We start from the raw sequence: 13,936 nt of genomic DNA, 5'->3' as shown, positions 1-13,936 counted from the left end.
GAGCAGCTGAGCCAACAGTCCTAAACAGAATTACTCCATGCAACTGAAGAAAAAGTCATAAAAAGCTGTATAACTGATTTTGTGGCTCTCCTTCCCACAAACACCTGTCTACCTTCTACCAATCACACAGTGGCTGTTTCTTTAAGGGTTTCTGACACTCCCAACTCATTTGGACAGCTGTCTACAGCATTTGTCATAATTACGGAAATGAAAATTGATCAATGAAAAAAGAGAGACATTTACTGGGGTCATGAGACAGGAGCTGTGTCGACCATATGATCTATGGGTATCTAAACAAAAAGCATTGCCTCTGGTGAAGCAGTCCCAACTTGAGATCAACTGTATTATCTGAAAGGAGAAAGTAAGGGCTGCAGATGCTGGAGATCAGAGTCGAGAGAGTGGTGCTGAAAAAGCACAGCCAGTCAGGCAACATCCGAAGAGCAGGATTAGATTAGATTAGATTAGAGTGTGGAAACAGGCCCTTCGGCCCAACAAGTCCACACCGACCCGCCGAAGCGAAACCCACCCATACCCCTACATTTACCCCTTACCTAACACTACGGGCAATTTAGTATGGCCAATTAACCTAACCTGCACATCTTTGGACTGTGGGAGGAAACCGGAGCACCCGGAGGAAACCCACGCAGACACGGGGAGAACGTGCAAACTCCACACAGTCAGTCGCCTGAGTCGGGAATTGAACCCGGGTCTCTGGCGCTGCGAGGCAGCAGTGCTAACCACTGTGCCACCGTGCCGCCCACGAATCAACGTTTTGAACATAAGCCCTTCCTGACTGGCTGTGCTTTTGCAGCTCCACACTCTTGAACCTGTACTATCTGAAATGCTGCCCTCATGACTTGAGCAATTTCCCAGACTTCTATTACAGTATTTGTTTTATGTAATAAATTGAGTAGTTGCAGATTAAGCTGTTGGTCTATCACAAGTGGAATTTATTGAATCATTTCCATTCTGGCCAGGAGCAATGGTTTAATTATACACAGTACTAGCTGCCAGCCATATGCAGAGTTCAAAAAACAACCAACTACATCAATAGTTCAAAAGCAGGGGCAGAAGGCTTTAGAAAGAAATATTGAAACAAAATAGAAATAACCTCCTGATCTACACATAAAATATTAAATATATAGAAATCCCCTATATGAGAATACAAGAATCCTCTATATCAAATATGCCATGGCAAGGTGGCACTAATTCTTCAACATGCATGAATTTGGAGAAGCAACTGTAAACAAAAGAACATGCAACAGATCCAACAATTTAAAAAATGTTTTTAGATCAACACATGTAATTTCAGCAGTTTATACACAGGGAAGTAAATGTGAAGGTTTTTTTTGCAAAATGCCCTTGTCCAGAATGCCAAGAAAGCACACAGAGGTTAGACAGAATTCAACATTTCAGTTGCAAAGTTTAGAAATTCATTCTCAGGATGTGAGTATCTTTGGTTAGCACTTATTGCTCATCCATAACTTGCCCAGAGGCCAGTTAAGAGTCAATCATATTGCTGGGTTTCTGGAGTCACGTGTAGGACAGACCAGGTAAGAAAGGCAGTTTCCTTGCCTAAAGGACAGATTGTTGTTTCCCAAAATCGATGACTGTTTCATGATCAGCATTACACTTTATTCCAGATTGTTATTGAATTCAAATTTCAACATCCGTCATGAATCCAGGTGCCCAGAACATTAACTGTGTCTCTGGATTAATAGCCTAGTGACAGTATCACTTCAGATTTTTGTTCTGTCCAAAATTATAATTTTTCATTACCGTTCTCACCTGTGCAGCTGATAATGAGTTCTTGTGGTCTTCTAAAGTCACTTGTAGCTGGTCATGTTGCAACAATAAGTTTTTATGCAATTGCTAAGAAAAAAAAGAAAGAATATTACACTTTTGGTTACATTGACTAATAAGTAAAACATTGTCAAGTTATCAAGAATTCAACTTCCCCCCCAAGTCACTCGCCTTCCTGACTTGCCATTTATTGTTATTCCTTCATGTTCTGGTGTCAAGATCTTGGAACAGACTCCCCCAATATCCAAAGCATCTATCTACAGCAAATGGACTGTTATAGTTCAAGAATACAGCTCACCAGGGCCTTCTCAAGGCTAACTAGGAATGCACAATAAACACTGGTCCAGCCAATAGCACCCTCATCTGATTGGTTAATTTTAAAGTAGTACTAGTGGACATATAGCATGTGTTGTAAGTGGTGGCATGCCTTGCCCATTGCTTTTCAAATTAGCATCAGATGCTATCTCATTATATGAAGCAAATTTGCATGAGCTGTTCAGATACAAACATCACCCCACCAATCCCATTTCACACTCATCCCAGAATACTGATAGCAGGTCAGAAGGTGGGAGGGGCGGGGGCTTGCTGGGTCTGTATTGTCTGCACTTTTGTATGTAACGGTATTGTCTAATGTACAAATGTCATTGTCACTGTCTTGTCATATGTCGAACTGGGATTTGAGGTTTGTCCTCCTCTCCCTGTAAATTGGTTGAACGGTAGGGTTCAGGGCCTAGCTTTGCTGCTCCTCTCCCTTGTAAAATTGCTGTCTTTTGTGTACAGCTGTCAATGTTTTTTTTGTAAACTGTTTTGTAATTTGTTTAATAAAATAAAAAAAAAAAAAATACTGATAGCAGGTCGGAAGGTGGGAGGGGCGGGGGCTTGCTGGGTCTGTATTGTCTGCACTTTTGTATGTAACGGTATTGTCTAATGTATAAATGTCATTGTCACTGTCTTGTCACATGTGGAACTGGGATTTGAGGTTTGTCCTCCTCTCCCTGTAAAATGGTTGAATGGTAGGGTTCGGGGCCTAGCTTTGCTGCTCCTCTCCCTTGTAAAACTGCTGTCTTTTGTGTACAGCTGTCAATGTTTTTTGTAAACTGTTTTGTAATTTGTTTAATAAAATATAACCAGGAAAAAAAAACTGATAGCAGGTCGGAAGGTGGGAGGGGCGGGGGCTTGCTGGGTCTGTATTGTCTGCACTTTTGTATGTAACGGTATTGTCTAATGTACAAATGTCATTGTCACTGTCTTGTCATACGTGGAACTGGGATTTGAGGTTTGTCCTCATCTCCCTGTAAAATGGTTGAATGGTAGGGTTTGGGGCCTAGCTTTGCTGCTCCTCTCCCTTGTAACATTGCTGTCTCTTATGTACAGCTGTAAATGTTTTTTGTAAACTGTTTGTTTGTAATTTGTAATAAAATATAAATACTGATAGCAGATAGTGGCAGGAATATTACAGTGCTCGCTATGCCTACATTCTCACTGAACCATTTTACCTTGTTCCCATCTGATACAGAAATGCAGAAAAATCACACCAAACTAACTGATAGAGGAAGAAAACTGACAGTTTAGTCACAAAGTAGATATACAATTGTTTTATGAGCTTGTGAACAAACAGACTTGGCCAAAATTGCTCAAATTCAATTCATGCACAATCCTTACAACCAATGCAGAGACATCTGTTTCATCACATTGGTCTAAGCTGCATTCAAACTCAAGTTTCAGAGATGATGGTGGTTTTTTCACTGGACAAACCAATCCCTTAAACTCCAAAAATTCTGTTTTTGTGGACATAGCACATTGCAGTCCTTCCTTAGCAATTATACACCAAGTGTAAATGACAACATACTCACCAAATCTAGTTTTTTACAAGACAAGACAATTCAAACATTGACAATGGCAATCCTCTGTATTAATCATCTAGAAGTTCACTTATTATGTTGTTGTCTACATCATGTCAAAAACAGTGAGTATCATACAAGTGAAGCTGATAAGTACAAACTTGACTTTACCCTCACGTCCTGGAGTTGAACATGGACATCCTGATGAGCTTTCCTCAACTTTTTGTTCTCTTCAAGTAGATTGTAAATATTCTCTGTGGACACAGATGCTTCAGGTAAGTTGCAGCTCCACTTTATTAAATTAACTTTGAAGATATGATAAAATTAAAATTTACTTCTGTTTTCTTAAGCAATGTGGACTAGAAATTGAGTTCATTTGCACTTTTTTCTGTGTGATATTAACAGACATGCATCCTCTAAGTCAATTGCATTGGGTGCTGTACAGATGAGGGAACTGGTATTAACTTCGAATTATGCAAAGCAGGGCAATCATAAAGTCCTAACATCACTCATCGCACAATGTTGACTTGACAACAAGAAAGAGATGAATGAGCTGCTCCAGCCAACACACTCATTTAGTTTCCCCCAACTTACCCTACATAAAGTGATTAACCCTACTTTCAGATCAGTTGTTGATTAATTTTTTTGAGCTTTTACAGCGTGAGAACATTTTATGTTCTATCTTTTATTTTGCACTTGCCATAATTTCTTCCAAGTTGGAAAGGACACAGGGGGTGGTGTGTCAGATCATGCATTAGCAGCAACTCCCTTAAATGGAAACACAAGGTAGCATCCTGCTTGGAACACCAAAAAGCACAAGAATCTTTTGAGAAATTCAATAATCAAATGTATTAATTAATTCATGCCATTCATTTTTTAAAAAATCAATAAATCAATTCAGCACACACCTTTGATGCTTGTCTTCTGTGTGCTTTGCCTGCCCTAGTGCTCCTACAGAGTGAATTTCAATAGTTGGCTAAAAGACCGATGTCTCTCAATGAAGGTGACTGCAGATAACCTTGAAGATCCGAAGCAAAACTGGATCCAGATGCACTGGCTGTGGACTGCAACATGTCATGGAAGGAAGGAGTCAGAGCAAAGCAGCTATCAGGTAGGAGCAAGGACATTGGTGAGATTCAAGGAGTAAAAGGGCAAATGCCATCTCTACACAAGAGGACAACAAGTAAATGCACCATGCAGTCATTGCTAGGTATCTTTGCAACCCTATAATGTGTTCAAGAAATATTAATGCACTATGTGACTCTCTTTCCACACTGAAAACTACAGCCGTGACAGCAGTGGACTAAGCTTTCACAAGTTTGAAGTTCCACTTTTGTACTCAGATGTTGGATGACTGTTGATTGTGCTGTAATATCAATCAGTACATAGTTGAGTCCACAAATGTGATAATTGATTTTGACATAATTTCTGTCTGAAAAGGACAGACTGCAAGTTTTACACAAACACCTGTGAGTTGGCGCAAGACTTCTACATTCCTTGACTGTTATCACAAGCTTCAAGCAGGTCTACCAATGTGGTAAGTATTTATGCATGTACACCCATTTCTTCTATGGGCGATTCCATCCAAGTGCTCATCTGAGTTCTCTCCAGCAGAACATTTGCGATCTTGGCCTCTATCCTTGTCCCTAGTCCTAGCCGCAGCCCCTTTATACCCAGTGACTCATCACATGCAGATTCTACCTCTGATCTATCCTCTAAATTACATACTGAGCTGGTGGGAGACAGCATGAAAATGAATGACGATGCATCTTCGCTATCACTGGATTCTTGCTGTTTATTCACTGCCTAAGCATGTTGGATGTTTTAGGTTTCTGAAAGAAAAAGTCGCTAAAGATAAGGTCATAGTGCAGGCAATGAGAAAAAGTAAGAGATGCATATACCATCTACAGCTTGTAGATATGATGGAAGTGCATCTGAGAAGGAAGATTAAGGTAATTGCCATCTTCACTGCCTCAGCATTGGGCGCCTTAATAATGGCCAATACTGTCTCCTTGCTTAGGGGTAAGATGATGCAAATGTAGTTCTCCCTCTGCTGCTGGCTCTGGAGGTGTGCCTCCTTATCCCACAAGACAGAAATGTATAGCAGTGACTGTTGTACGATCTTCTTGCTTATGTGACCATGATGGCTGAATAGCTGAATAGATGGCAGTTTGTGTACGTTGTGAGACAAGGGTGTGAGGCTTACAATGGTGTTAACTGTGTGAGGGTGTAGTGAAGAATATGAATATTAGGCAAATGCCCCAAGTAAAAGAGATAATTGGTAGGTGAGTGATGGCCTTCTAATGAGCTGACTAGCATTTCAGTTGGTGGAATGTGATATTTGAAGATCTAATCAATGATCCTGACTACTCATTTGAGCTTGATAAACGGAGAATAATCACGTGTCACAACCTTTTTAAGAACTATCCATTTCAGCTCTCTTGATATTTTAAAATTTTGTTCTCCAGGTCAAATATTTAAGGATGCCAAATGATCCAAGTAAGGAGTGAGGTAGTTCAAAATACTTAATACCTTTGGGATTAGCAGTATCATCTAATGTGTTTCTTAATCTGATAATTTAACAAGTGACACTATTTGAAAACTGCTCAAGTATAAAATTCAGTAATATACATAAAATATAGAAGAACAGTGACTTGAATCTTGGAAGTTCAATTTTGCATTGGCATTTGCAAATCAATGATGTGAGTTCCAAATGACCTCGTACGTAATACTGTGATTGAGGCAATACAAGTTATATAAACAACATACCTAACATGACAACTATTAAAATCTCAATCTCTTGAAGATAGTTTATCAGTAAACTAATAGTGTGCAAAAGAGCTAAGGAGAGATTTACAAGGCCACTGAAAACAGTAAAATTTGCACCAAGTTGGTTACCCATATAAGCTATTTGCAAACTTTTAAAGGAATACAATTAAATGAAAAACCTGAGAAATCTGGACATCAGAAACAATAACAGAAAATTTTAGGAAGGCCTATTAGTCGTGTCAGCATCTGCAAAAACGGCAGGCCAGACTAACATTGAAGACAGTGTCATTCTTTAGATTTGAAGACAAAATGATGAATGAGCATTTTGATGGAGTCAGAAAGAAATGGGCTGGAGAAAGTGAAAGAAGGAAAGCATGAGCAAACAACACAGTTTCATTACACATTTGAATTTGTTTTCAATGAAATCTGCATTCAAAATGCAAGAAATGAGAATTAAAACAATTCTCTAATAGTACCAAAGGTAAATTATCACTGTCACTGCGTGGGTGGAAATCAAGTGGAGCAGAGCATTTGGCCATTACTGGAATGGAAACTGATATCTTCCAGAATGGACCAAACAATTCTTTTCCACCAGCTGGTTGCTCCAACTGTGAGGCAAAATGCCTTCTCACTGTAATTGAATTCTCATATTACCTTTCAGTTTAGAAATCTCCTGCTCCTTAGTTTGTTGAAGGCTGAGGTATCGCCGGTTGTGCTCACTCATTGCTCTATTGTGGTCCTCTCCAAGTCTTAGATGTTCCTCATGTAGGTCACTATATTGTTTTCGCAGATCTTCATGTTGATTCTGTACAGAGAAAGCAGAGGCTTAGTTGGGAAAGGCAAGTACAAAGACTCTGGAAAATTTATAAGGTTTCTGTCAGTGTCCAGTCACTGAAAAATGGTATCAGTTTGGTTGCACTGAGTCTCTACTATTTCTCAAATTTTCTGAATTCCTAGCAAAAGGCAAAACCTCTGCAATTTGCTTATAAGGCAAGGTCACTATGTGAATGGTTACCATTTTATTTGCTCAGTCACCACATGTCATAGTAATGAAGGTGTGTACACCAAATGAAATAAGTAATATTCATAACGTACCAGAAGAGAGATCTGTAAGAATCTAGTGACTCATGTCTGACTAAATTAATAAGCTTGAAGAGTATTTTATTAAGAAACATAAAAGTAGGCCATTTTCTGTCTTTTCCTCTACCTTATATTATCACATAAATGACAGTAAACTCACAAATCCGACACATACACAGTAACATAAAATGATATAACTCCACAGAAGCCAGTATCCCATCACTAAATCACTCTTTATTTACACATGGAAAGTCTTTGGCACTGATCCAGCTCCCTCAGAGCCAGCTCTCAGAGGGAGCAGAACCCCTGACACTCCTGTTTATATCTGCCAGCCAGGGCTCCCTCATTAGACCAGTTAACAGCCCCAGTCAGGGAACTCATATTCCATGAGGACCACCTGGCTGACCTTGTTACAATCACTACATACAACAACCAATCTGTTGATAAACAACTGGTGCGTGAAGTTCAAGTTGCTATCCTCCTATATCAATATAGTCTCATTATCATGTTACTGGTGAACAATCCATGTCAAGAGGCAGACCTCTTAGTTACCATGAGAAACCACAACTGCAACTGGACCAGTTGCATATCTATGCTTGACAAAATTATTTTACTTATTATTCAACTGAGTTTGTTTCTTTTCCAACTGATGTCATTCAAGAGTATGTTTCTGCTCTGTTTGCATCATCATTACTACTTTTGTGACCATGTCAAGTCTGCTTAGGTGTTTTAAATTTACAAACTCCAAAGCTAATTTTCATCTCAGAGTTTCTTATCTACAGAAATGCAATAAATAGTGACTGTAAAGCTGCATTTATCTTATTAAAGCAATTTATTCTGTAAAGGCATGCTTAGACACATGCTGTATCTAATTTACAGTTTAATCCATATTTTTGGCTTATTTCCAGTTGTCCAAATGTAGTCATTCTCCTATAATTACTCCAAAGCTTTACTATAAGTCAGGCAAGCACCCCTAAAGGAAATTTTCACACAGGGAGCAAGAGGGAGGTGGCTATGAATTTGGACGCCAGACACAATCCCCACAGCTGGCAGAATACTCAAGATGCACTTGGACTTGCCTAGGCCACAGCAATGTGGGACCTTCCAATCCTGGCAAATTAAACTCCAATGGTACACCTCAATAGGATGATAAATCAGGCAGCCAACCTGATTTCACTCACTTAACATCCCAACTCAAATTGAAAGCTCAAAATGTTCAAATTGCTTTTCAGATTTTGATATGGTTTGCTGAAACTTCTCTGAGTGAAAATAGATAGTACAGAGATGTTAATGAAATTACAGCTGGTAGCTAAATTAATTGCATAAATTGCTTTCCCCTTTTCCTGTTATTTATTAATTTGATCAATGGTAACCTGGGTGTTTATTTTGGTGTGCCTTTTGACTAATAACCTGGAACTTTATTGCTGGAACAGCACAGCAGGTCAGGCAGCATCCAGGGAACAGGAGATTCGACGTTTCGGGCACAGGCCCTTCTTCAGGAATGAGCAGAGAGTGTTCAGCAGGAGAAGATAAAAGGTAGGGAGGAGGGACTTGGAGGAGGGGAGTTGGAAATGTGATAGGTGGAAAGAGGTCAAGGTGAGGGTGATATGTCGGAGTAGGATGGAGGCGGAGAGGTCAAGAAGAAGACTGCAGGTCAGGAAGGCGGTGCCGGGCTGGAGGGATCCGGCTGAGACAAGGTGGGGGGAGGGGGGATGAAGAAACTGGTGAAGTCCAAGTTCATCCCCTGCGGTTGGAGGGTTCCCAGTCGGAAGATAAGACGCTCCTCCTCCGACCGTCGGGTTGTTGTGGTTTGGCGGTGGATGAGTCCAATGACCTGCATATCCTCGGTGGAGTGGGAGGGGGAGTTGAAATGCTGTGCCACAGGTTGGTTGGGTTGGTTCGTCCGGGTGGCCCAGAGGTGCTCTCTGAATCGCTCCGCAAGTAGGCGGCCTGTCTCCCCAATATAGAGGAGGCCACACCGGCTGCAGCGGATGCAGTAGATGATGTGGGTGGAGGTGCAGGTGAATCTGTGGCGGATATGGAAGTTTCCCTTGGGGCCTTGGAGAGAAGTGAGGGGGGAGGTGTGGGCGCAAGTGTTGCACCTCCTGCGGTTGCAAGGGAAGGTGCCGGGAGTGGTGGTTGGGTCGGTGGGGGGTGTGGATCTGACAAGGGAGTCGCGGAGGGAGTGGTCTCTACGGAAAGCTGATAGGGGAGGGGAGGGAAATATATCCTTGGTGCTGGGGTCTGTTTGGAGGTGGCGGAAGTGACGGCGGATGATGCGCTGTACATGGAGATTGGTGGGGTGGTAGGTGAGGACCAGTGGGGTTCTGTCCTGGTGGCGGTTGGAGGGGCGGGGCTCAAGGGCGGAGGAGCGGGAAGTGGAGGAGATGCGGTGGAGGGCACCGTCGACCACGTCGGGGGGGAAATTGCGGTCCTTGAAGAAGGAGGCCATCTGTGTTGTACGTATTTTGAACTGGTCCTCCTGGGAGCAGATGCGGCGGAGACGAAGGAATTGGGAGAATGGGATGGCGTTTTTACAGGGGGCAGGATGGGAGGAGGTGTAGTCCAGGTAGCTGTGGGAGTCGGTTGGTTTGTAGTAGATGTCCGTGTTGATTCGGTCGCCTGAGATAGAAACAGAAAGGTCTAGGAAGGGGAGGGAGGAGTCCGAGACTGTCCAGGTGAATTTGAGGTCAGGGTGGAAGGTGTTAGTGTAGTGGATGAACTGTTCAACCTCCTCGTGGGAGCACGAGGTAGCGCCGATACAGTCATCAATGTAGCGAAGAAAAAGATGTTCTTCGCTACATTGATGACTGTATCGGCGCTACCTCGTGCTCCCACGAGGAGGTTGAACAGTTCATCCACTACACTAACACCTTCCACCCTGACCTCAAATTCACCTGGACAGTCTCGGACTCCTCCCTCCCCTTCCTAGACCTTTCTGTTTCTATCTCAGGCGACCGAATCAACACGGACATCTACTACAAACCAACCGACTCCCACAGCTACCTGGACTACACCTCCTCCCATCCTGCCCCCTGTAAAAACGCCATCCCATTCTCCCAATTCCTTCGTCTCCGCCGCATCTGCTCCCAGGAGGACCAGTTCAAAATACGTACAACACAGATGGCCTCCTTCTTCAAGGACCGCAATTTCCCCCCCGACGTGGTCGACGGTGCCCTCCACCGCATCTCCTCCACTTCCCGCTCCTCCGCCCTTGAGCCCCGCCCCTCCAACCGCCACCAGGACAGAACCCCACTGGTCCTCACCTACCACCCCACCAATCTCCATGTACAGCGCATCATCCGCCGTCACTTCCGCCACCTCCAAACAGACCCCAGCACCAAGGATATATTTCCCTCCCCTCCCCTATCAGCTTTCCGTAGAGACCACTCCCTCCGCGACTCCCTTGTCAGATCCACACCCCCCACCGACCCAACCACCACTCCCGGCACCTTCCCTTGCAACCGCAGGAGGTGCAACACTTGCGCCCACACCTCCCCCCTCACTTCTCTCCAAGGCCCCAAGGGAAACTTCCATATCCGCCACAGATTCACCTGCACCTCCACCCACATCATCTACTGCATCCGCTGCAGCCGGTGTGGCCTCCTCTATATTGGGGAGACAGGCCGCCTACTTGCGGAGCGATTCAGAGAGCACCTCTGGGCCACCCGGACGAACCAACCCAACCAACCTGTGGCACAGCATTTCAACTCCCCCTCCCACTCCACCGAGGATATGCAGGTCATTGGACTCATCCACCGCCAAACCACAACAACCCGACGGTCGGAGGAGGAGCGTCTTATCTTCCGACTGGGAACCCTCCAACCGCAGGGGATGAACTTGGACTTCACCAGTTTCTTCATCCCCCCTCCCCCCACCTTGTCTCAGCCGGATCCCTCCAGCCCGGCACCGCCTTCCTGACCTGCAGTCTTCTTCTTGACCTCTCCGCCTCCATCCTACTCCGACCTATCACCCTCACCTTGACCTCTTTCCACCTATCACATTTCCAACTCCCCTCCTCCAAGTCCCTCCTCCCTACCTTTTATCTTCTCCTGCTGAACACTCTCTGCTCATTCCTGAAGAAGGGCCTGTGCCCGAAACGTCGAATCTCCTGTTCCCTGGATGCTGCCTGACCTGCTGTGCTGTTCCAGCAATAAAGTTTCAACTTTGATCTCCAGCATCTGCAGACCTCACTTTCTCCACTAATAACCTGGGTCTTGTACATATTATGTGCCAGAGATTTGAGAAGGGCTGTGTGAGTCTTCTTTTGGGCATTTTAGCTGATCCACTCTGGGTGCAGTCGAAGTACCTGCTGATTCTATAATTAGTATTGAGCTACAACAACTACTGCCAACTCCCATTCTCAAAGACAAAAAAACAGTCGATGCTGGATTCCAAGATTGGGGTGGCACAGTGGCTCATTGGTCAGTACTGCTGCCTCACAGCGCCAGGGACCAGGTTCGATTCCATCCTCGGGCACCTGTCTGTGTGGAGTTTTCACATTCTCCCCTTGCCTGTGTGGGTTTCCTATGGGCGCTCCAGTTTCCTCCCACAGTCCAAAGATTTGTAGGTTAGGTGAATTGACTATGCTAAATTGCCATTGGTGCTCAGGGATATGTAGGTTAAGTGCTTTAGTCAGGGATAAATGTAGGATAATAGGGAGGTGAATGGGTCTGGGTGGGTTATTCTTCAGAGGTGTCGGTGTGGACTTATTGGGCTGAAGGGCATGTAAGAAGTTTATGATACAAGCAGGAGGCTGGAAGAACTCAGCAAGCCAAGTAGCACCAGGAGGTGGACAAATCAACAATTCGGGTGTGACCTTTCTTCAGGACTGGGGGTGGGTGTGGGGGGAGCTGCACATAAAGGGGGTGGAGGGGCAGGGTGGTGAAGTAGAGATAGGTGAAGACAGGTTGAGGTCGATTGGAGGAACGAATCCGGTTGGTAGCTGGAAGGAAAGATCAATGAGAGGAATGGAAGTGAGGGGAGTGGCTGGGAAGGGAGTCGGGAGATGGGGAGGGAGGTTATTTTAAATTGGAGAACTCAATGTTGAGTCCTCTGGGCTGTAGGCTGCCCAGTCGGAAGATGAGGTGTTGTTCCGCTAATCTGTAGTTTGATTCATTGTGGCAATGGAGCAGGCCAAGGATGGTCATGTCAGAAAGGGAGTGGGAAGGAGAATCAAATTGGACGGTGATTGGGAGGTCTAGTTGGCCCCTGCAGGTCTGACTGAGATGCTTGGTTAGCCATTTCCTAAGTTTACGTTTAGTCTCCCCATTGTAGAGAAGACCACATTGGGAGCACTGGATACAATAAACTAGATTGGAGGAGAGGCAGATGAACTTCTATCTCATATGGAAGGACTATTCTATTCTCGAGCAGATCAGATATGGTCCGCTCTATTACTGTTGGCAATAAGATGCTCCTGTATATTTTATAATGTTGATATAAATGTCACATTTCCTTTCTTTCCTACATTTCACTACATGCTCAGGTACTTCCTCTCTAAACTCTCTGATAAGTGCAGTTTGTAGCTACCCTAATTATTGTAATATAATTCCTCAAACAGCTCTACCGATGCTTTTTGCTAGGTTGTCTACTAATGTAGTCATGCATGAGATGTTTTGGTACATGACAAGGTTTATGTCAGGTAGATCAGCTAGAGTTTCTAGTCAATGCGAGAAACGTCAACTAGTGGAAAGGGTGAAGCCAGGATCTGAAAAGGTAGTACAGCATTGGCTGAAAAGGAGGCACTGGAATGTAGACACATTTTGTAAATAAAGTGGAAGAGGGAAAAGTCAATGTTTGGTATGAATGTCATAGAGTCATAGAGATGTACAACACGTATCAGAAGATTTCCTTTATTATATATTATCTCATAACATTCAAGGCCATGGGCGAAGTGCTGGAAAGTAGGATGAGTGTAGATTCAGTGTAGTTATTGTCAGTCTAGATTTCATGGGCTGAAAGGCCTTTTCTATTTTGTATGCTTCTTTGATACTCGCATTGACAGATTAAATCCTCTACTTGGAATCATATTTTACAATGGTAAACATCTTCCATTTGCTGTTTTACGTCCACGTAAAATTATTTATATACAATCTCACAATCAAACTTCATGTGTTAATTGCTATAAATATCAGCAGATTGTATGTTAGCTGTTTTTCATGGTCTTTCCTGATACTTCATATCAATTCTCTACAATTTTAATCTGTCTGCAGGCTATTCTCCTTATAATAGATGTTGTAAACATAGAATTAAAATCTAATAACTATTTCTGTTGTTAGCCTCAGGCCACGGATATTAAACTTGCCAGTATATCAGAATGGCGTGGGTTCAAGGCTCACTATGGAAACTTATACAATTTCATGTTATTGTTAATCCTGACCATATCTGATTATAAACCCACACATAAAGTGTAATGAATTTATAGTTTATATTATTTTAAA

At 43.3% G+C, this 13,936-nt stretch overlaps 1 protein-coding gene across 1 annotated transcript in view; it reads right to left on the bottom strand.

Moving 5' to 3' along the window:
* Nucleotides 1–13,936, bottom strand: part of golim4a (golgi integral membrane protein 4a) — a 111,827-nt gene that overhangs the window by 36,117 nt on the left and 61,774 nt on the right. The window contains exons 5-7 of the mRNA XM_043702168.2: nt 7,068–7,218; nt 3,816–3,898; nt 1,789–1,872 (exon numbers count right to left, since the gene is read on the bottom strand). Coding sequence (XP_043558103.1) covers nt 1,789–1,872; nt 3,816–3,898; nt 7,068–7,218 — 318 coding nt within the window. The remainder of the gene's footprint in view (nt 1–1,788; nt 1,873–3,815; nt 3,899–7,067; nt 7,219–13,936) is intronic.

Source organism: Chiloscyllium plagiosum, unplaced genomic scaffold (genome assembly GCF_037043375.1).
Source record: "Chiloscyllium plagiosum isolate Xiang-an unplaced genomic scaffold, Cpla_swu_hap1 HiC_scaffold_13, whole genome shotgun sequence".
Lineage (NCBI taxonomy): Eukaryota > Metazoa > Chordata > Chondrichthyes > Orectolobiformes > Hemiscylliidae > Chiloscyllium > Chiloscyllium plagiosum.
The sequence above is the reverse complement of the archived record's forward strand: the minus strand, read 5'-3'. Positions and strand labels throughout refer to the sequence as shown.